This window comes from Pararge aegeria, chromosome 18 (assembly GCF_905163445.1).
Source record: "Pararge aegeria chromosome 18, ilParAegt1.1, whole genome shotgun sequence".
Classification (NCBI taxonomy): Eukaryota; Metazoa; Arthropoda; class Insecta; order Lepidoptera; family Nymphalidae; genus Pararge; species Pararge aegeria.
Window position 1 is genome coordinate 1,019,278 of NC_053197.1, and position 23,433 is coordinate 1,042,710.

The 23,433-nt window shown below is 36.9% G+C and overlaps 1 protein-coding gene across 2 annotated transcripts in view; it reads right to left on the bottom strand.

Moving 5' to 3' along the window:
• Window positions 1-23,177, bottom strand: part of LOC120631347 (echinoderm microtubule-associated protein-like 2) — a 91,660-nt gene extending 68,483 nt beyond the window's left edge. For both annotated transcript variants that reach the window (XM_039900861.1, XM_039900860.1), the window contains exons 1-2: window positions 22,922-23,177; window positions 2,617-2,714 (exon numbers count right to left, since the gene is read on the bottom strand). In XM_039900861.1, coding sequence (XP_039756795.1) covers window positions 2,617-2,683 — 67 coding nt within the window. In that variant the 5' untranslated portion in view covers window positions 2,684-2,714; window positions 22,922-23,177. The remainder of the gene's footprint in view (window positions 1-2,616; window positions 2,715-22,921) is intronic.
• Between the last annotated feature and the right edge of the window lie 256 nt (window positions 23,178-23,433).

The following is a 23,433-nucleotide window of genomic DNA, read 5'->3' on the forward strand; positions in this document are numbered from 1 at the left end:
ATCATCAAACGAGTAACGACGGGGTGTTATTAAGCATGACGTGAGTGTGTATGTGTGTGAGCGTGTGGGTGTGTGTGTGAGCGTGTGTGTGTGAGCGTGTGTGTGTGTTTGTGTCTTCCTCGCAAGTGTAATTTACAAAATATAATAAAAATAAATTCATTAAAAATACCAAAATAAATAAAATAAAAGGAGGTTTGCTTAATGAATGTTTGTTTTTATTATTCTTTAATAATTTTAAAATATAGATTTCCGATAAAAGTTACGAAAAGATTGTTATAATTTATAACTTAGGTAAGAAAAATATAGCATACGGAGGATTTTTTCTGCTATAAATATAAAAAATATATATATTAATTATAGGAAAGTTAGGTAATACATCAAGTTTCTCTGCAGGTAAAAAACTTATTCGCATTCGGGCTCGGTTTTGTCCCACATTCCTTAGACTGCGGATTACTTTTGCAATAGCTGCGAAATTTGGCTCTGCAAGTACGGGTACATGATCGGGTTTTTAATATTGAAAGGCTACTTTTAGTTCGTTTTATGCACATAAAATATTACTTGCTTCGGTAAACATCGTGAGGAATTCTGCATGCCCGCAAGTTCTCCATAATGTTCTCAAAGGCGTGTGGAGTCCACCAATCCGCTACGGCCTAAAACCTCCTCATTTGTTACGAGACTTGTGCCCTGTAGTTGGCCGGTAATGGGTTGGTCTGAAGATGACTTTTAATCCCTAGCAATATTATAGATGCGAAAGTGTGTTTGTTTGTCCTTCCTTCACGCCCTAACTAAGAAACTAATCGACTTGATATTTTGGCATAGAGCTAGTTCAAACGGTTCTCACGGGATTTGTAACAAACAGTTATAAACACGGACGCATACCGCGGGCAACAGCTGATTGGATAGGTTTGAATAAATAGCTAAATTTATGAATGTGAGATGGTGATAAAAAAAACAACCTGGCTGAGTTTGTTGTGGGTCAGGGCGCGTTTAGAACCCTAGCTGTAGTTTTAAGTTATCGAATTTATCACCATCACCACCATCCAATAATGGTAACAAATATGTATGAACCCTTCATGAACGCTTCATAAATGCCTGAGGAAGGACAACATAAATAAAACATTCTTGAAATTGAATTTGGTGGGCTAGTGCAGTGGGCAGCAACCCTGTTTTTGAGTCTAAGGCTGTAGGTTCGATTCCCACAACTGGAAAATGTTGTGTGATGAACATGAATATTTTATGTCTGGGTGTTTATCTGCATATTATATGTATTTATGTATATTATTTATAAATATATTTATCAGTCATTTTAATACCCATAATGTGTTATGGGTAGGTACTAAGCTTTCTGAATCTAAGGCTGTGGGTTCGCTTTCCACAACTGGAAAATGTTCTGTGATGAACATGAATACTTTCAGTGTCTGGGTGTTTATCTTTATATTCTATGTATATATTATCGCATTATGGGTACTAAGATGACTGATGAGTTACGCTTATTGTGGGGCTAAATAGCGATATGTGTATATTTATTGAATACCCTTTATTTGTTTTGCATTCCAAAATTGCAAGAAAACGAACTAGTAAATACATTCACCAATGTGGCAATAACCATGCCTGCATTAGGTCAGATTAAAAATAAGCAGTAATGACACAAACCACAATCTTCAAAAGGTTAAAGAGTTCTCGAAAGTAATAACGTAACGTACAAATGATGTAATTTGAATATTACTCGGGCAAAACAATATTACTTACACGCAATGCTCATTTGTTAAGCGTGGGAGAATGAGGATCTGAGGGCACTTTTTATTGTCGTGATAGAAAAGATTTATGGCTTCCCCAGGTTTTTAAATCATCATCAGTCCACTGCTGGACTCTCCTAACGCGAGGGTTTGCCCGTAATCACCACGCTGGGCAGACGGGTTGATGATCGCAGAAGATGGTAGTAGCAGTACAGAGGACGCTGCCTGTTCTCCGTTATATTCCCTTAGGCGCTTCGTACGACACCCGCGGGACGAGGAGGGGACTGGTGACAACTGTATTCTGACCTGCCGTCACCACTGGGCTAGAGAGGGTATACCCGAACTCAAAACCACCACGGCAGGCCCCTTTTGGTCTAGCTTTGCTAGACTCCCGAGGAATTCGTTGTAGACTTCCTGGACGTCTATCCATCCCAGGGGCCTCCGCGAAGCGAGAAATCGCGAGCTCAGGTGGAAGCGAGATAGCCTTACCTCCCTCCTATTTTGACGTCAGATTGGCGCAGTCGAAAGCGACCCTGCTTTCTGAGTCAATGGCCGTGGGTTCGGTTCCCACAACTGGAAAATGTTTGTGCAATAAACAGGAATGTTTTTCAGTGTCTGGGTGTTTATATGTATTTTATAAGTATTTATGTACATTATTTACAAAAAAATATTCATCAGTCATCTTAGCACACAAGCTAAGCTTACTTTGGGGCTAGATTGCAATGCGTGTGTTGTCGTAGTACATTTTATTTGTTTATTTATTCTCTCCGAAGACGTATGTTACAGCACGTAGCCGCCGCCATGAAATTGTCGCAGAATGTGTATTTCTATTGCCGCTATAGTAACAACAAATAATAAAATTCAGATAAGTGGTACTCACTGGCATGGTCGTCATCGAGTAGGTTGTGGTAGCGGTGCTGGTGGTCGGAAGCCTCGAGCCTCATCATCACGCCGGTATCAGGACTGCATCGCAACTACCTGCGATACAAAATGAACTACTGTTAATTAAAAGATATATTAATAGCTATTTATGCAACTAAGAAACGGAAAATAAGTGATACAATTATTTAAATACACTGTGTAACAGAATTACGAAACAATATTGAAGGATGCATAAGTATATTTCATAAGGAATCACCCTGTTAAAATGTTAAATCTAAAGAACCATATTTATTATTCCATACTAACGAATTCAAAACATTCTGACAACCCTATTGAAGTTAAAAGAACGAGACGCGCGTAGTACTTACGCTACGCGACCCTTACCTAATAAAGTGACAGGAGTCACGTGATTTTAATTTTGCATGTGATGTTAGGGCTGTATCTGATTTCTTTCAGTAAAAAGTATGGCAGTTGATTACTCAAAAACTATTAGCGTTACGGTTTCACAGATAAGTCTTAGAGACAGTAACTAATGTACCTCTAAAGCATTTGAAGTATTATTTCGGTTTTCAACCTACAGCGAGATTACTATACAATTGATGAATTTCTTAATGTAAGGTTTCTGTGTTCTGGGGGGGGTTAATGATTGTAAATGTTGATGTTGGAAAAAAGCAACTGCCCAGTTTCTTGCCGGCTTCTTCTCGGTAGAATCTACTTTTCCAACCAGTAGCTAGAGTCACTACAAACATACAGACTTGACGTTTGAAAAGTGCATTTAAAGTAGGCCTCATCATCATCATCATCATCATCAGCCAATGTGCGTCCACTGCTGGACATACTACTTTCTATTTTCGGCTTTCCTCTTTCAGTCGATGCATGCCACTTTTCGGAGTAAACTAAACACAACACTTTTTAAACTAGGCCTACTTGCTGTTGTTATTTAAATGATAAGTTATGTTATTTGGTCATAATCATAGTATTATTCATTATCAACCCATTACTACCGGCCAACAAATATATATGAAAATAGTGTTTGTTCATTTGACTTGTTCTGTTACCTCGGATACTTAGCATTTATTTACTAAGCCTACCCATTTTGCTACACGAAAGCGAATAGAGTTATTTCGCGAGAAAAGAAGCCATTTTTTTAAGGCCCTTTGTACTTGGTGCACATTCCTTCGATTTCTATTTCAACCAAAATGATAAAGCATAAATGAGTAGTGAGAGTTTTAAAGAATCCAACAACACAGAGCAAACAGCGATATCGTAGACATGAAAGAAATGCCGCGTCGATAGTTATGATTATATAGTTAACTTACTGAGCAATTCTGACGCGACGGAAGCAAAAAAAAACATATTTCCGAGATGAAAGCCACTGATAAACATTTCATTTTATTAACTCGGAACAGTACAGTTCGCATATAAAGCCGGAAGTGCATGGAACTGTGGCATTGTGACCGCAGCGAACTTTCTGCTCTTTAACGTTACTATGATATAGTATAATGGCATTATCTGCATTGTTGTTTGTTGACGGTACTGTAGCCTCTGCAACAGTGAATTTAAAATCATCATTATCAACACGTTACCGGCACTCTACAGTGTACGGGTCTCTACTCAGAATGAGAAGGTTTTGGTCGTAGTCCACCACGCTGGCTAAATGCGGATTGCTAGTGAAAACTACTAAGACAACATGAGATATCTTTGAATTGTCTTACTATCATACAAGACTGAAGTGTATTGAAAATGCACCCGTATATTTATATCGATATGCCCACCGACACAATGTCATGACTGTGAATCAAATATAATTTTAATTATTTATTGAAACTATTTATTAATTAGAATTATTAGAACACTTATTAAAGTGATAAATAATGTAATAAAATATCTGGCAAATATAAAATTATAGTTATCACATGTTTAATTATTTATCCACTTTTCAAAATAACCGTTACACTAGGCTTCACGCCGGTTAGAAAGCCTTTGAATATTACAGTTTGAATTTAACCCGATTTATGCTTTCGGTAGCACATACATGACGTTAAAAAAACCACAGCTCGCTATCCCTTTGGAGATAAGCCTGATTCTAGCATGGGCAGGAGACAACTACCACCCCGGGAAAAGGCTAAAAATGTATCTCTTTCCACAGCTTTATCAACTCTCAAAGCTCTGCCGTACAAGTGGAAATAATATATGAAATATAATAATATAATATAACATAAAATACTACGACAATACACACATTGCCATGTAGCCCCAAAGTAAGCGTAACTTATGTTATGGGTACTGAGATAGCTGATACTATAATATACAGATAAACATCCAGACACTGAAAAACATTCATGTTCATCACACAAACATTTTCCAGTTGTGGTAATCGAACCCACGACCTTGTACTCAGAAAGCAGGGTCTCTGCCCACTGCGCCACTCGGCCGTCAATGTGGATAATAAGCGTGGGTAAACTCTTCCTATTGCCTGTTCCCGTTCTTTAGCAGGTGGACACGTTTATTATATCCCTTGTCGGGGGATATAATTTTTGTCTCATGCCTGTGCTATCCTTGCTGTAGGTAAAATTATAAAATACCTGCAATCAATATACCGCCAAGTTCAAATTTCATTACAGATTAGTGTTAATAAAATAAAAATAACAATAAAATAATAATGATAACGCCTAATGTATCTCGTAGTTATCACAAATTTATTAAATTGCTAAATGCTAACAGCGTTTCATAATATGTGCCGTTATCAGTGTTATCAATCGTATCGTTTTCGATAACGGCCGACCTTCACGTACTTTGTTATAATATTTAAATATAAACAAGTAGTTTCAAACCCACCTTCCTATTATTATATCAAATGAGCTAAAATGTTTTTAAGTCGGTGCCAAGTAAAATATTGAAATTACTAAGTACCTATATTTATTTATTTATTTATTTAAGTACGTATATACATTAGTTATACATTTAACCCACCTACAGCCAAGGTTATACAAATTAATTTAGATACACGTACAATATATAGATACTTTGTATACGGTTCCCTTTTATACAACGTGAAAATGAAACCCGAAATAATACTTTACTGGCTTTAGAGGTACATTATTTACTGTCTCTGAGATTTATCTGTGAAACCGAAAACCTAATAGTTTTTGTGAAGAACACTGCCATAGTTTTAACTGAAAGAAATCAGATACAGCCCTAACATCACATGCAAAATTAAAATTAAGAGAATATGCTTCTTTTGATTTAATATTTTACAGGGTGATTCCTTATTAATTAATAAGCTCCTGTTTTTTGTAAATAGTTAAAAAAAATTAAAGGTATAATACCCAAAAGTACACATTACGTACAGTGTGACTAAATTCTGTAGTGTTCAGTGCGTTGTTGTGTCACTCGCACACGAGCCCACGACTGCCTAGCGCCACCGGACGCAAGGGCTTCCACATTTTAATTAGCAAGCTATATTAAATAGTTTTAAGCTAAAATTTGGATGATCAGATTATTTCAAACGTTTCATTATTTAAACAGTTCTGCGACTTATAGCTCCAAAGCATTGTCAAAGGAAGTCTTGTAGTATCTCTGTCTGGTAAAATTCGGAATGGCGACATTCGTAGAAGAACCTCCGATGTACGTTCGGGCCCCACGGTGTGGAGTAGTGACCCCACATTGAGAAGCTCAGTGTTGGTAAACCCTCATTAGATCGATGTCAGCCAGTCAGAAGTACCAGTAAGTATCTGGACACAAGCGGCTCATAACCGTGGAGTGTGGAAATCATTTCAAAATACAGTCTATGTCAAGCAGTGGACGTCTATCGGTTTTGTTTATACATCACAAAAAGTAAAAGACATCGACATGAAAAGAAGAAACTGAAAGAGCAGGATACAAAAGGTTGCCTTATCGCTTAGTGGCGATCTCTTCCAGGCAACCTTTCGATAAGGAAAACCAAGAGAAACCGAACGGTCAAATGATGATGATTATAAAAGGCTCTTTTTGACGCATGCCTACAAGACATATTTCTTGTTTTTTTGAATGTTTGTCGAAATCATCTGTTAGAAAATTGCTGTAAGAAAAAACCCGCTACAAGTAAACCGAAGTCTGATCGTGATAGCAACATAGCTGCCAAAACCAAAGTAATGATGCCCCAGACACTTCAGGTTTAAGACACTTAATACTAAGTTACCTTTAAAGCGAACCGAATTTCGGTTAACTACCTTAAAAGATTACAAACTAAGTAAGTGACAACCCTATTTCAGGATCAGAAGTCAGAACGTAGGCTGCCTTGCGTCGGCGCAGTGCATTGTGCTGTGAGGAATTTGAAAAACAAAAACATGGCGCCGCGCCTTTTGGTACTTATTTGTACAGGAAAAATTTAACTACTCCCATACATAATTATTAGAAGAGTTACTGAATAGTCAGTCAGTAACTCGTCTAATAGTCATAGTGTCAACAAGCCTACATAAAAAGTAGTTGCAAACGCGATGCAATTGACCTCAACTCAGATCGAATACCCAATAGTCATGACCTAGTTGTTCTACTGTAATTAACTGCTTAAGTGCAATTGTTACCTATTTAATCACAATTGTATCACAATTGTCTCGTTACAATGCTTCTTCATCGAAGATTAGAACTGAGAGATAATTGATAGATCTCTCTCTCTCTCCATATTACGAAACTATGTCAATCAGACCACTTTACAATTTACTGGGAAAATATGGTTACGAATATTTTGTCGTTACCGCGTTAACTTTGAACTTTTTTCGATAAAATGCGTTTTTGAGGCTAGTTTATAAGATACTAGCGACTCACCGCGGCTTCGCACGGGGTTTATCTAGTTACTAATATGGAGCAGCTTAGAGTGAGTTATCTCCTAAGGTTTTACCCGCGTTTCCAATATAAGCGCACAAAGATATGTTTGTTATGACATCTAATTACAAACCTTTGAATTTATTTTCCTTTAGCTCATAAAATATGCTTGTTTACTGCATATATACCTTCCTCTTTTCTCACTCTATCTATTGTAGAAAACTGCACTTAAATCCGTTCAGTAGCTCAATAGATCCAATCGTACAAACAACGGGACCGACTTTGTCTTGTCTTTTTATTATTTTATACTATTTAAAATACAGGACTTTGTTGTATACTATGTAAAAGATGGATAGGTTTATATTTTTTTTTGAAGAAGAAACACTTTATTGCACGTAGAACATTCAGGAAAAGAAACAGCAAGTATACAGTAAACAATGTAGACATGCAAAGGCAGCCTTATCGCTGCAAGCAATCTCCTACAGGCAACCTTTGTAGACAGGACTTACAGCAAGAGAACGGGATAGTGCAAAGAGTGTTGTAATCCTTACTAATATTATAAATGTCAATGTAAGTTTGTTTGTTACGCTTTCACACAAATACTATTTAACCGATCCTCACGAAACTTTGTACACATAATCTTGGAAGTATTAGAAGTAATATAGGATACTTTTTATCCCGATATTAAGCTCGGTTCCTTTGGGAGAGGGGATGAGTGTTTGACGATTTTACACCATAACTCCGACAAATTATAACCGATTTAAATAATTATTTTTGAACTATAGAGGTTATAATATGTGTTTAATTTTGCCCAAACTGTGGTTGGAGATAGAGGACAGAACTCCTCAGCGGACAGCAGCAAACCCCTCATTTGAGGCTTAGCTATACTGAATACTATAATTTTTTTTAGATCTACAACTAAATTTAATGCTACAACAAAAAACAAAATCAAACGCAGACGAAGTCGCGGGCAACAGCTAGTAGATATATATAACATACATAATATATATAAGTAGATTTTAATACATAATTTATTTAAGATCAGTATTTTCATACGACATAGTATTTCTGTATAATATAACATTATGATGTATAAAACACAACCACTAAGACACTACATCATTAGGTTTACAAATACTATTATTTCAGCCCGAAATCTTATTCTAACTGAAATTAAATATCGCCTCTACTTATTTATGATAAAAAAAGCTGTCTAATGGCATTGGATAGAAGCAGACGTTATTTTGCGGAAATCCATGATATTTTATGAATATTAAGCTTAATTTGCTTCGCGAAAATCCTCAGGAGATGTTGACTTTACAATGAATAATTGTTACTTGTGTTACTCATTATGGATTTTCGGATTGCAAACTTCAGAAATAAAAGAAAAAATGAATCTTAACAAATAACAATTATTCATTGTAAAGTCAACATCTCCTGAGGATGCTCCGATTTCGGAGCGAAACGTGCGTAGAGGGTACATTGCCGTAGATCTGTTTGGTTAGGAGGATATTTATAAGGATTGAAGAAATTATAAATTACACCGTACAGATTCTCTAATGTAATCAATAGCAATAAAAATCTTGCGTAATTCCATGATATTACGCAAAGTAACGCCTGCTTCTATCCAATAAAAAATCTCATAAAATATTTAAAAAAATCCTTTAATTAATAATTTTAAAAATCCTGATTTCTTTTTAGTATCTTATTTAAAAATTCTGGAAAATTAAACGCGATGTCTAAGCTCGTTGAGAAGCATTATATCAAAGCCTACGTAAATCAATACACGTAAGTTTCGTTATGCAAACGGGTGGGATGTCGATCGCACTTGTCGTTCATTACTTCACACACGCTAAATGAGATGCATGCTTGTGTGGATTTCTTTTTGCTAAACGTGTGGGGCCACTAAAATAGCTTCATAGTACTTATTACTTATTGTCAGTTCCGTGGAGGCGGCATATGAGAATACAGTTGTCACCAACCGTCCTCTTCCCGTGAAAGACGGGTGAGGCTGTCAAGGGAACACTCCCTTGACAGCCTCACCCGTCTTTCACGGGTAGAACTGGTCCAACTGAGAACGGGTAGAAGCGTTATTTGCATACTACTACCATCTATTGCAAGGAATATAGTATATATAATATATAATATTACATAGCTACTGCGATCAGCCTAGCATCGTGGCGATTATGGGCAAACTCTCCTATTCGGAGAGTATTTTAGCTTAGCAGTGGACTGTTATAGGTTATTGACAGCCGGTTGGCGCAGTGGGCAGCGACTCTGCTTTCCGCGTCCAAGGCCGTGGGTTCAAGTCCCACAACTGAAAAAATGTTTGTGTGATGAACGTGAATGTTTTTCAGTATATGGGTGTTTATCTGTATATTATAAGTATGTATATGTATTATATTCATTAAAAATATTCATCAACTATTTTAATACCATAAAACAAGCTACGTTTACTTTGGGGCTAGATGGCGATGTGTGTGTTGTCATAGTATAGTTATTTATTTATTAATTGAAGATCAGTGCAGTTTGCTTATCATAACTATTTAAATTTGAAACGTTGCATTATTGTTGTTTGTAAGATTGCTTAAATATGCTGCTTTTGTACGCGGTTTAAAAAAAAAAAATCAAAAACCTGTGTCTTGCCAATGTTTTCATTCGGATATGGAAAAATGTTATTAAATTATTAAAGTTATTTCTGGCCACAATATTGTAGACAAAGCTTATAAAACCGCTTATCTCATGGGTCAACTCACTCGAGTTATTGTATGCAGATTTGATATAGGGAAAGTCCGCGGGAATCGAACCGGCAACCTCCCGCTTCTCGAGAGCGAGACGTTCACTCGCCACTCGCTGCTGTGGTGAAGCCAACCTGTTACCGTCGGAGGTCAGAATACGCCGCGGGGTTACTGTTCAGAGGTTTTGTTTTCTTTTTACTGCTCTTACTAGGAATCGGCTGTGACTTTATACAACGTGTAAATTAAAACCGAAATAATACTTTATCTGTGAAACCGAAATGCTAATAGTTTTTGAGTAAACCATGGCCATTTTTTTACTGAAAGTAATAACATACAGCCCTAACATCAAATGCAAAAGTAAAATCAAGAGACTTTTGTCACTTTATTAGGTACGCGTCGCATAGCGTATGTACTAAACACGTGTCGATCTTTTATCTTCAATAGGGTTTGGTTTGGTCAAACAAAAGCTAAATTTGTAACATTTGATTATCTACGTGTATTTATGCAATAAATCTAATTACTATTATTATTATTATTATTATAAAATATACTTATGCACGTGTGGATAGGTACACATGAAAAGCTTCCTTTTCATAATAAAAGGGAAAGTGTGTCTGTTTGTTACCTATGTTCGGCTCTTTTTATCCCGGAAAACTTGTATGAGAAGGGTGTAATCCCAGGCACACAGTGGCGTGCCCTGGGTTGCTTACCAGGGTATGCAAACAGCAAGAAAATTGCATAAAACGGCCAAAATCCTTCAAGAGGCAGTGCTTTTGTGAATGTATGAAGTGCACGCCACTGCAGGCACATGAGCCTTCAAACTTACACATCAATTGATTGACTGTTGACACAGGGTGGCACTCTGTAAGACATGTTTCTGGCATGCCCTGTTTATATAGGCGATAGTTTTTCTCTTACCATCAGCAGGGCTAGCGTAGGACGATAAAATCCCCTACATGGCTAGCATGAGCAGGAGACAATTATATCCCCGGGAATTATGATTATGAAAAAAAAAAAAAAAACGGGGTAAAGAGGGCTCTCGTATTCCACGTTACCGTGCCGTGGTGGACACGTTAATTATATCCCCTGCCAGGGGGTAAAAGTGTATACTTGAAAGTTTACACTGACAAAACTTTTTTTGAAAAACTAAAATTTTGACTATAGGTAACTTCAGTGTGTCAGTGGTTTTATGTGACAGCGTGCGCGCGTGTAGTATATTTTCAAAATGACAGTTTTAAAGTGGTTTGAAACGATATGGTAGTAGGCTCCCGGAACATCACTACATTTAAAGCTGTCATTCCATTTATGAGATTTAAGTGTCCTTACAACAGTATCAGCACAACCAAGTAACTTGTTGAAAGTTGCACAACTTAAACTGAATTTCTACTTTGAATTGATTACTCACTCATTCATCTGGCCAATAAGCAATATATACCAATTACACCCACCGCCGGAACTGCAATAATGATATCATTGACCGGCCAATAAAATGATAAGTGGATCAAATCGGAGCCAATCAATCACTTATGTAATAAATATTTGCGGCATACATTTTGATTTAAGTACTTACTTAATGTAGCCAAAAGCGTTGATAGCCTAGTGGCTGGGACTTCAGCCTCCGAAGTAACGCCTAATTAAAAAAGATTCCTTTCACCAATCGATTTTCACAAAATGTTGTTGGTACAATCATATTTTTCGTATGGATTTAAGTTTATTAATATAACCGAATTTATATTTTTTTCATCTGTCAAGTGTCAGTTTACGAGTCCCCTAAACTTTACAATCCGCCGAATCGGTGTCGTAACTTCAGACGACGCCTAACGTTGAACATTTACGAGTTCGTGAAACGTTTTTTTCTCCAGGAATCACCTTAACCAGTAGGCATTCGATTCAGACGATTCAAGGGTTTAGTGAAAACAGGCATTATCATCATCATATCGACCCATTACCGGCCCACTAGAGGGCACGGGTGCATCACCCTGGCCCAGTGCGGATTGGTGGACTCCACACACCTTTGAGAACATTATGGAGAACTCAGGTTTGCAGGTTTGCTTACGAAGTTTTTCCTAACCGTTTAAGCAAGTGATATTTTAAACGCATATAACTTTGAAAAGTTAGAGGTGCGTGCTGGGATTTGAACTCTGCCTCTCGAATGGTGCCAGGCATAAGAGTTTCTGATTAGAAACCTAGATACCTAACCGATCCTAATATTTAAATTTTTGCCTTGACCAGATCTCGTGATCCGAACTAGATCATGCTAATACATTTTTGTCTCACTGCCTCGTTGGTCTACCAACGAGGCAGTGAGACAAAAATGTTTTGTCTCGTATTTTCCTCAAATAATTCAAAAAATTTTAAAGTTTACTCAACCGTCGTTTTTGGCCGTGTATTGCGCGCTCGCTAAGTAACTCATTCGCTCGTTGCACTTTTGGTGTCTTTAGTCCGAGAGGTTCAAGATTTAAAAACTATATTTTATTTATGTCGATATTTATTTCTACAAAACGACGACGAGAAATAAGATATCGAAATTAAATGTCAAGCAAGTGTTGATCTTTGCAATATCGTGTTGACACCATTTTTATAACCTCCTTTTCTTGTTATACGTACCTATGTATCTTTCTGTCATATATAACAAAGATTAGGTGTAACGTGGTTATATAATATAGGTTAGGTTAGTATTATAAATACGCAAGTTTGTATGGATGGATGGATGGATGTTTGTGACGCTTTCTCGCAAAAACAACCGAACCAATTTCACTGAATTTTGTAATGGAGATAAATCAAACCCTAACTAACACATATGCTGCTTTTTATCTAGGAAAATGAACGGTTCCCAGAGGATTCATAAAAACCCCAAAACCGCTAATACTTTTGCCAAAGGTCGCTTTAGCGAAGAGACCGCACACTTAAACTAGTTTTTTTTTATTTTTTTATTTTATCTATTGTCTTTTTGTATTTTGTTTTTGTGTGGGTGCAATAAATATTTTTTACAATAATAACCGCGTATGGCCACGGGAAATAGCTGATAGTAAATAATATATTATAGTACCTAGTAGAAATTCTAATCTTTCGTTTCGAGTGTTACAAACTAGCCTAGACCCTAGAATCCTTCACGCACAAGCCTCTTACTAATAAACTGATTGATTTAACTAGTTTTGGCGATCTCCTTGGCGCAAAGCCATGCCACCAAGCGGCTTTAAAATAACTGCCATACTGCAACACGGTAAATCCGTTTAACTTGGTTCAGCTATTTTTACTGCGAAAAGAATCTCACATTTCTCTAAAGCAACTTTCTGCAAAGCCCACACGGCTATTTCTAAAGGAAAGAAAAGATGACGTTTGTCATCATCATCATCTTGAACTCATTACCAGCCTACTACATGGCATGGGTTTCATCTAAGACTGAACAGGGTTTAGCCCGTAGTCAAACACGCTAGCTAAGGGTAGATTGGTAGACTTCACACGCCTTTGAGAACATTATGGAGAACTACCATGCAGATATAACCTTGAAAGTTAGAGGTGCGTGCCGGGGCTTGAACTCGGTCCCCGCCACGCACCTCTATTACAAGACCATTACAATTTTAACTACCTCGAAAAGTTACTCCCATTTACTGACTCGACGACTCCACCATCATGAGACACATATACCTTTAATAACAGCTATATGTCTCGCTTGGCCACAACCCTGAGCTATACCTCCCATCTTATGTTGCTGAAGCTTTGTAACTCGTTGAGCTATGTCAGTAACTCTGGTTATATGATCTCTTCATTTCTAAGCGTATCTCTCACCATCGCCAGCTGGATGACACGGCAATACACATTTATATCAGACCTAAATAATAATGGAGCCTGATACATAAACGTGAATTCTGAAGTAAATGTGTCATGATTGAAAAGTAACTATTGTTTTTTGCTATTTATGCCAACTATATATACGTATTAGGAAGTGACGCAACGATCCAGCTTATCGCCAGATAAGCTTTGGAGTTATCTTATCAAGCGTTCTGTGCCAAATAATATTGAAAACATTGATTTTAACAATTTGTTTTGGAGATTGGTATTCAACTGGCTTTTAAAACGAGGAGATTAAATGACTTACTATCACCTAATAAGTTTTTGAACGAAAAGTTCTTTAGGCGCGCCTAGGGAGTAATCGAGCTGTTCTGACGGAAGTAACGCTTACGTCAGACGTCTGTGTAGTTTTCGCTATTTAAAAATAATAACTTGGATTGGTCGTAAGAATATGTCATATACTCCACGCTTCTTTAGTCAAGCGCCAGCTAGTGGCAAGTATCATTATCAATTAGGATTATTTATTTCCCATATTTTCAAACGGATCAATTGGTGAATAGCAAATTGAATAAAAATTCAACAGTTTAAAAAATATATATAAATATTCTTTTTAAAATGAATTTTAAATAGAATATTAAATAAAATAGTGAATATTAAATGAAATGGCGGAGTCCCAGGAACATTTTACTCTTTCATCAATAAATAATAAAAAAAAGTTTTACTTCAATCGCGCGTAAAGGTTACACGCACAATCTTTTTTTTTATGTTTAAGAGTAGGATGTATGTATGTCACCAAGCTGTGTAGAAGGCTGGAGCAGTATATTGAGACTAAGCTATATGTGCCCAGCAGTGCCTCAGTCATAGAATTAAAAACATACAGAATCCTCATCCAGCCATTATTGTATGCAGTGTATTGTGTCCAAAAAAATTGTAAAGATATCGGAAACATCATCCCGAACTTCACTGGCGTGTGCAAAGATTGACGATACATAAAGGTGAAATGATTAAAGTACTTACTATTACCTAAAAAACTCCCGAGATAACTGACGGGATTCGTCAAAAAAACCCGTAAAAACGCGGACTTAGAACGCAAGCAACAGCTAGTTATAAAAACCACTAATATTTATTTGCACGCAGATATAAACCTAATTAATCCAAATGGAGTACTTTCACTAAGTCGACCTCGGGCCGGTGTCGGTCAGGCACCTTGTTCACACGTTCGGAACACCACTTCACCGCTCTGTGCGCCGTGTGAACCGCTACACTTCCTAATCTTGAGATCTGTACTGTACCCTACCAGTACCCTTAGTACAAGATTTAGTCATCACAATCGTGGAGTCGTTTTCGAGTATCGAAATACTTGAATATCAAAGAATAAATTCTATTCACATCTTTTTAAAGCTCAAATTTGCCCGCAACTTAAAACTAAAGCTACCAAATCCAAACGCGTCTTGGTCTAAGAAGAAGCCTACAACAAACTTAGCCGGGTTATACAGAATTTGGATACAGGATTGTAAAAGAAACATTAAATATTTTATTCATATCTTACAGCGTATCGTTTTAGTATCTCGCATTACAGCATAACACATTATTAATTGGAACATCAAACTATTTTACCTTTGAATTAACTTTATTATTATTCTTTTCCTCATTTTCTTACATCGACCACAGATTATGCATAATTTTGAATACCTTTTAAAACTAAACGTAGGTAGATTTTCTAACAATTCTCTCGACACTATAAAGAGTAACATCAGCCCTATCTTACTTTAAAGGTATCGAGTTTGATATGCGAAAATGAATCCTCGATTGCGAGCAAATCTTGCACTAAGGCTATTTTTTACACAAACGCCGCAACCAACGGCTCGTGTAGTACGAAAACCTATATCCATAAAAATAATGTTCTTTTTTACCTTACCATTGTTTTATTTGTTTCTCGATAATTGAGCTATCAATGCAAATTGCGCTTGTTGGTAGGGTGGTATCTAGTATCTATCTATCTTCCTGATAGAACTTATCCAAATTTGCTGGATTTCGAATCCGGGACCACTTAATTAACAGACCACAGCGCAAACCACTGCGCCAGGGAGGTTAGAGAAATTTATCGAATATAAAAAAGGGGTAAACAAAAAAGTTTAGCATTATTATTAGTAAAAGATAGACAGATCTTATAATAATATATGTAAGTTCGTTTGTTACGCTTTCACGCAAAAACTACTTAACCGATACTCATGAAACTTTTTACACATATTCTTGGAAGTGTTAGAAGTAATATAGGATAGTTTTTATCCCGACATTAAGCTCGGTTCCTTTGGGAGAGGGGGGTGAAAGTGTTTGACGGTTTTACACCATAACTTACACAAATTATAACCGATTTAAATAATTATTTTTGTACTATAGAGGTAATAATATGTGTTTAATTTTGCCCAAACTGTGGTTGGAGATAGAGGACAGAACTCGACAGGCTAGCGATACTGAATACTTTAATTTTTTTTTAGATGTACAACTAAATTTAATGCCACATCAAAAAACAAAATCAAACGCAGACGAAAAGCTGTAGTTTGTTTATTTACTTGAACGCGATGATCTCAGGAACTACTTACTGGTCCGATTAGAAAAAATATTTCAATACATTATTTCAATAGCCCATTTATCGCAGAAGGCTATACATCACCACGCCAAGACCAATATGAGCGTAAAACCAATGAAGATTTTTCAAAATCGAGGGTCTTTTACTTTCGAGAGCGTCAGCTACGTGCGCTGTGAAAACGGTTAAAGTTTCATTTAATGACAAAGTTCCCCTTTGAATGAATGAATGAATGAATACACTTTTATTGTACACCACAGAGAAAATTTACAGAGATACAAATACAACAGCACAATAAGGTAGAACGTACAATTTGGCGGCCTTATCGCTAAATAGCGATCTCTTCCAGGCAACCAAAGGCATACAAGAAAATGCTATATGAAATTATTTAGAAAGTTCTAAAAAAAGTCCGCCACAGTTAATATGTCTATATCTTAAGGTTGACTTATACGCGGACGAAGTCGCGAGAGACCGCTGGTATATACTATAGAAGATAATCTCTTTAAATACACCACCATAATTTTATCTTTCAAGTTTCGTAATTTTTGTTCTAAAAGTGTTGCAGGTCCTTTATCCGGTGCCACTTCCGTTGGCATAAGAAGTTTCTTATCTTAACTATTCCTTACTCTTACAAACAAAACTTTTTTACCAACATCCTCGGTTCAACAAGAACAATAAAATTATATATTAAAGTAAATTTAAACGTAGGCATAAGGCATATATGCAATAACATTTACAAAGACTGCATCAAGTTTGTCATTTTACAAGGTCTCTTTTTCTTAAGTTAAGTAATTTTTATTAATTTAGGTTCTCAGTAAAAATATCCGGTGAATTCTTGGGAAACAATTTTTGAAATGGAGGATTGTAACGAGATATTATATTATCTACATTACATTGTTAAATATAGATTTTAATGAAGCAATACCGATTTGGAATATTGAGTGAATGGGTAACCGAATACGGTATTTTATCAGCCGCTTTTAAAAATATTGCTATTACAACGCAATTTAGCAATGCTACGTCATATCTTCGTTAAATTTGCCACAACACAAGAGAGTCCAAGCCGTGATGGATTAGTGGGTAAGGCTTAGGCTATCATTGCAGGGGGAACGAGTTCAAGTCCCGGCAGGCACATCTAATTTTTCTGAGTTATTTGCGTTTGAACCAATTAAAATGCTCCAACGATCAACGAAAACATGGCGAGCAAACCTGCATGCCTTAGAGTTCTTCATAAACCTCTCAAAGGTGGTCCACCACTCCGCACTGGGCCAGCGTGGTGGACTACGGCCTTAAACCCTCCTCATTTTGGGAGGAGACCCGTTCCCTGTAGTGGGTCAGTAATGGGTTGATATGATGTGCGTTTAAAACAATTGAATATTGACTTTAAGGAAAAAAACGTTGGGAAACCTACATGTCAGATAATTCGCGATGAAATTCGCAAGGGCGTATGAATTCTACCATCCGCACTTGGCCAGCGTGGTAGACTAAGGCGGTCAAAATTATTTCAGGATCATAATAGTAAATTGAAATAACTTGTGTGACATAAACGTAACCAGTTTTACTTACTTTATGCACCTCGATAACGACCGATCTGTCCTCTACAGTTCATTAGAGGTGAACGGGTAGCAAATTAACTACTAACGATACCCTGGCTTACTAATGGTTATGAGATTTTAAACCGAAAAAGGAATGAGCTTAATTATTAAAGAATAGATTTACAATATATGGGCGTGACAATATAGAGCGTTTGAGATAAAACCTATCTTTTTGTCTGGAGTCTTGAGTCTTCTCCAACAGCTTCATCAACTCTCCGAGCATTGCCGTACAAGTGGAAACAATAACCAAATGATATACGTATTCAAATTCAAATTCAAAAATGTTTTATTCATAAAGACCTTATTACAGGCACTTATGAAGCGTTCATACATTTAACATGTTACACTAATGTTAGTGATGGATGTTACATATCATTTGGTTATTTGTGTAGTAGTTTTATGAAGGCGGTATAGTCCAACGATTTCAATAATAATTATATCGATGGTATTTTTTTTTAAAAATATACTACGACAATACACACACCGCCACCTAGCCCCAATTTAAGCGTAGCTTGTGTTATGGGTCCTAAGATGACTGATGAATATTTTTTAAAAATAATATACATAAATACTTAGAATATACATATAAACACCCAGACACTGAAAAACATTCATGCTCATCACACAAACATTTTCCAGTAGTGGGAATCGAACCCACGGCCTTGGATCAGAAAGCAGGGTCGCTGCAAACTGCGCCAATCGGCCGTCAAAAATAAGAGTTTATAATTTATTATAATGACCACCAATCCGCACTGGGCCAGCGCGGTGGACTACGGTCTTAACCCCCCTTCTCATTGTGGGAGGGGACCCGTGCCCTGTAGTTGGCCGGTAATGGGTTGATGATGATGACGATACGTATAAAAACGGGGATACAATTTTCCTATTCCTTGTTGCCTGCTTTGGCAGGTGGACACGGTCATTTCATCCCTTAATATAATCGGGGTATTAAAATTTGTGTCCAAAGGGCTCGGCTCGGGTTGATGTTTCGGACAGAGTGGGCATTCAGAAATTACATGCTTGCGAGTTTCATAAATATTTTATTTCAGATAATCTTTTTTCAGCCGCATTCGTATTCAATGATAACTAGCTGAACCGTGCAACTTCGTTGCAACAAATCGGTTATTACCAGAAAACACAAATAAAATGACATTGTCTAAAAATTAATCCTAGCTAGATCGATTTATCGCCCCCGAAACCCCCTGTATACTAAATTTCATGAAAATCGTTGGAGCCGATTCCGAGATTCCACTTATATATATATAGGTACAAGAATTGCTCGTTTAAAGATATAAGATAATAGCGGGCGGAGCCGGGCAACAGCTAGTAAACTAATTCTAAGTGGGTATCTAAGTACATAGAAGGAATGGCCAATGTCAGGCCAACACGGCTCGTCCTCAACATTGTGTCGTGATCGCCCGCCATGGAAAACTCGCCATGCCGGTTTGGGAGGTCAGCGCCGGTTGGGGTCACTCAGCCCCGTACACTGTGAGGCCTACAACACATACCTACTTGCTGGTTGGAGTATGGGGCTTGTCTTAAGTTAATTTTAGCACACATTAGAGGAATACTTTTAGAAACTTTTAAAGGTGTTGTACAGGAAATTTATGTGTTGATCCTTATTTAAGTGCAACGAAATCGTAATTTTACTTCTGTCGTCTTGAAGAAAGCTATCAATTTGATCCCTCAGTTCAGTTATACAAGTTAGTTTTATTATAACTAGCGGACCCGCGCGACTTCGTCCGCGAATGAGCAGATTAAAAAAAATATTCGTATGTTGTCGCAGACTGTTTTATAGAACTTTAAAGAAACAACAATTCCGACAATTCCGATATACTTACGTTTGGCGTAACGTTTACCGTTCACGCATCGCACGCATCAGAATCTCTCAAAAAGTATATTTTTTGCAGTTTTTGCCCGAGATTCCAATATAAATGAATCCTAGCTAGCTAGATCGATTTATCGCCCCCGAAACCACCTGTATACTTAATGAAAAAACTTCATGAAAATCGTTGGAGCCGATTCCGAGATTCCAATTAATAAAACACGAATAAAATGACATTTTCTAAAAATGATTCCTAGCTAGATCGATTTATCGCCTCCGATATCCCCTGTATACTAAATTTCATGAAAATCGTTGGAGCCGAAACAAAGATTCCAATTATATACATACAAGAATAGCTCGTTTAAAGATGTAAGATATATAAGATAAGATATACAACATCTGACAATTTTTAACCCTTAGCGTATTATGAAGAAGTGAAGCCGGAATACCTTTTGGCCACCTTGAAGAAAGTTTGATCGTAGTCACTACTACCATCTACGCCCTTACTACCATCACTTAAAGCAATATTATTATATTGTTGTTAAGTTGTGTTTCAGGATTATAATCCTTGTTTTCCGGACGTCAAGGTATGTAAAACTAACAGTCGTCTTCTAATATAATTCTACACAAAACCGTTGCTTCATCTTTCCTTACGTCTCAGGTAGTCTGGAAGAGATCGCCGAATAAGACCGCCTTTGCACGCCTGATTGCCTAGTACAAGTTTTTCTTTGTATGCGTTTACTTTGTATTAAATGTATGTGTGCAAGGTTTTCAAATAAACAAACAATACTGTTTAAGCGAGGGTAGTAAGACCGAAGTAAGAATAAATTTGTCCACCAATCCGAACTGGGCGTGGTAGACTACGGCCTAAATCCTTCTTATAGTGGGAGGAGACCCGTGCCCTGCAGGTAATGGGTTGATTTATTGAAGAAGAATAAAATATAGCAAACAAAAACATTTTATCATATTATGTATTCCATGCATCACATCCATATTTACAAACAGTAGGTAGTGTACATCTTAGATATACCTACCTACTAGCTATTCTACTATAAAAGTTACAAGTTCAACCAGTACAATTAATATGCAGACCTGCATTATTCTAGATCGTGATTACAAAGCCATGTGACGTCGTTAAGCCGGTACCTATTGAATGTACATGTCTATTTATAGCTTACTAGCTGTTGCCCGCGACTTCGTCTGCGTTTGATTTTGTTTTTTGATTTCATGCATTCAATTTAGTTGTAAGTCTAAAAAAATTAAAAGTATAAAATCCACCGTCCTGGGGCCCTTGTTTCCAGATCACTTTGGGACCCCAACGTACATCGGTTCGCCAAGTTATGTGCCCCGCCTGTAACCTCTTCAGCTTCGGAACTCATTCCTGATTTGATCACATAAAGATATTCCTAGCATATGTCTCTCCATCGCCCGCTGAGTGACTCTGAGCCTTCTTATGAGGCCCATAGTTAGCGATCACGTTTCAGACCCGTCAGTCATCACTGGCAACATGCACAGTTCGAAGACTTTTGTTTTCAGACGCTTAGGGTTTTTAACGAAAATATGTCATGAAGTTTCCCGTAGGCTGTCCATCAGAGTTGTATTTGGCGGTTAACCTCTCAAAACGGTTCGGTTCAAACAGTCACACTTTCGTTTTTTTTATATTAGTATGGATGAACGTGTGCAAGAGTAATTTACCAGCGATTCGCGTCCATCTTTTGGTAGTCACGTCTTGCACATTTTCGCAAGACCAAATACGTCGAAAATGCGTCCACGATGGCGTACACAACAATCATTATTTATGCAGTTTTGAGTAGTCTTTTGATTGTTTGCAAGGCATGGAATATTTCTGCTATAGCAGACCCTTACGATATGTGGTAGTACATGCGCGTGCGCAAGGGTGGACAGAAGAACGGGCATCAATTCAGTTGAACTACACACAAAAAGGCTATGAACTAAGTTTTTGATTGAAAAATTAGGAAAATCTTTAGGTAGGCAGTTAATTTAAGCATTCATAATTATGCATACATTTTTATTTTGTTCATAACAAAACTTTCAAAGCAATTAGTTTCATTAATTGAATAGGATTTAAGTGAATATGTGATACATTAGTAGGTACTAATCTAACTTAACCGCTTTTTTTGTTTGGCTTTTTCACTATTGACATGTATTAAAACTTTTCTTATAAAAGGGATTTAGAATGTACTTTTAGATCTGTTATTTAAGATTAGTTTTAGAGATTTGTGTACCTAGGAAGGTACAACAGAATCGGTAAATAACAGCGTTATTTCGGACTGAATTTACTTTATTCTGAGCTTCTTATTAATTACATGTTTTCTTAGTTAAACTTCTAGCGTCCTGTCTACAACTTTCAACATCTGGTAGCTATCTCATGGGAAATAGGTTAGGAATAGGATGGGGGATGTAGACCAGAGATTGAACCCACCTCGCTATCACGAAAATTAATATTATACTGGGGTAGGGTGACTAAGTAGTTGGCCTAGGTACGCGCGAAGGCTAAGATCGAGTGCCTAATGGACGGGGAAATAAGTCCACAGTCTATGTGAAAATGTAAAGGTACGTGATACCGGGTCCACGTTATTTTATAATCAACAGTTAGATACAAGTCGTCCTGAAAAAATAATGGTAAACCTACATTTATCGCAAGACAGATGATGGTGGTGACCTTGAGGTCATTTAATTCAATATCCGTATAAATTGTATAAAGGTGACGTGGAATTCCGCATTTATTGATCTTTTACCTCGCCACTGCGATAATGAACTTAACAGTTAGAAATAGAAACATCTCAATTTCAAATTGATACTAACAAGTTGTAACCGGTATAAAATGGGCCAGTAACGACATTCAAATTCGTAAACGGATTCGTGCTATGTAGCTCGGAAACTTGCTGAGGTTTCCGTGTAGCTAAAACTATTGAAAAACCATAGAAAATCAAATAAGTACTTACAGAATAACCAATAGAATTTATGTTCATCCGTCAGGTTCCGTTAAAAGTATTGTTCCGTGATTTTTACATGAAAACCACGAGAATACTCTATAAATCAACACAAGTTAAGTTCTATCACACCTTTATTGACACTTTTATCACTTTATAACACTTCACAGGTTCCTAATTTGCGATTTTATTGTTCAACAACATCGATTTGATTAACGTAAAGAGTTTAAAATGTTGTGACTTGTGAGCTTAGCGACATCCTTTTACGTCGGCGGTTTTAACGATACTAGCGCTAAATGGCGTTCAAACTTCGATTGCGGCCGCAAGGTGGAACTATTGAGTAATCAAGTGACAAGTACCTGTATCTATGTAGGGTCCGCAGAAACGTTAAACGGGCAATAATATTGACTAAGTATTTACTTAACATAATATATTTAATAGGTAAAGATAATACTTACTTACGTAGGTAACTTTTAGCTTCATATTGCAACCTACCTATTTATGTAAGTCGATATGTTGAGATC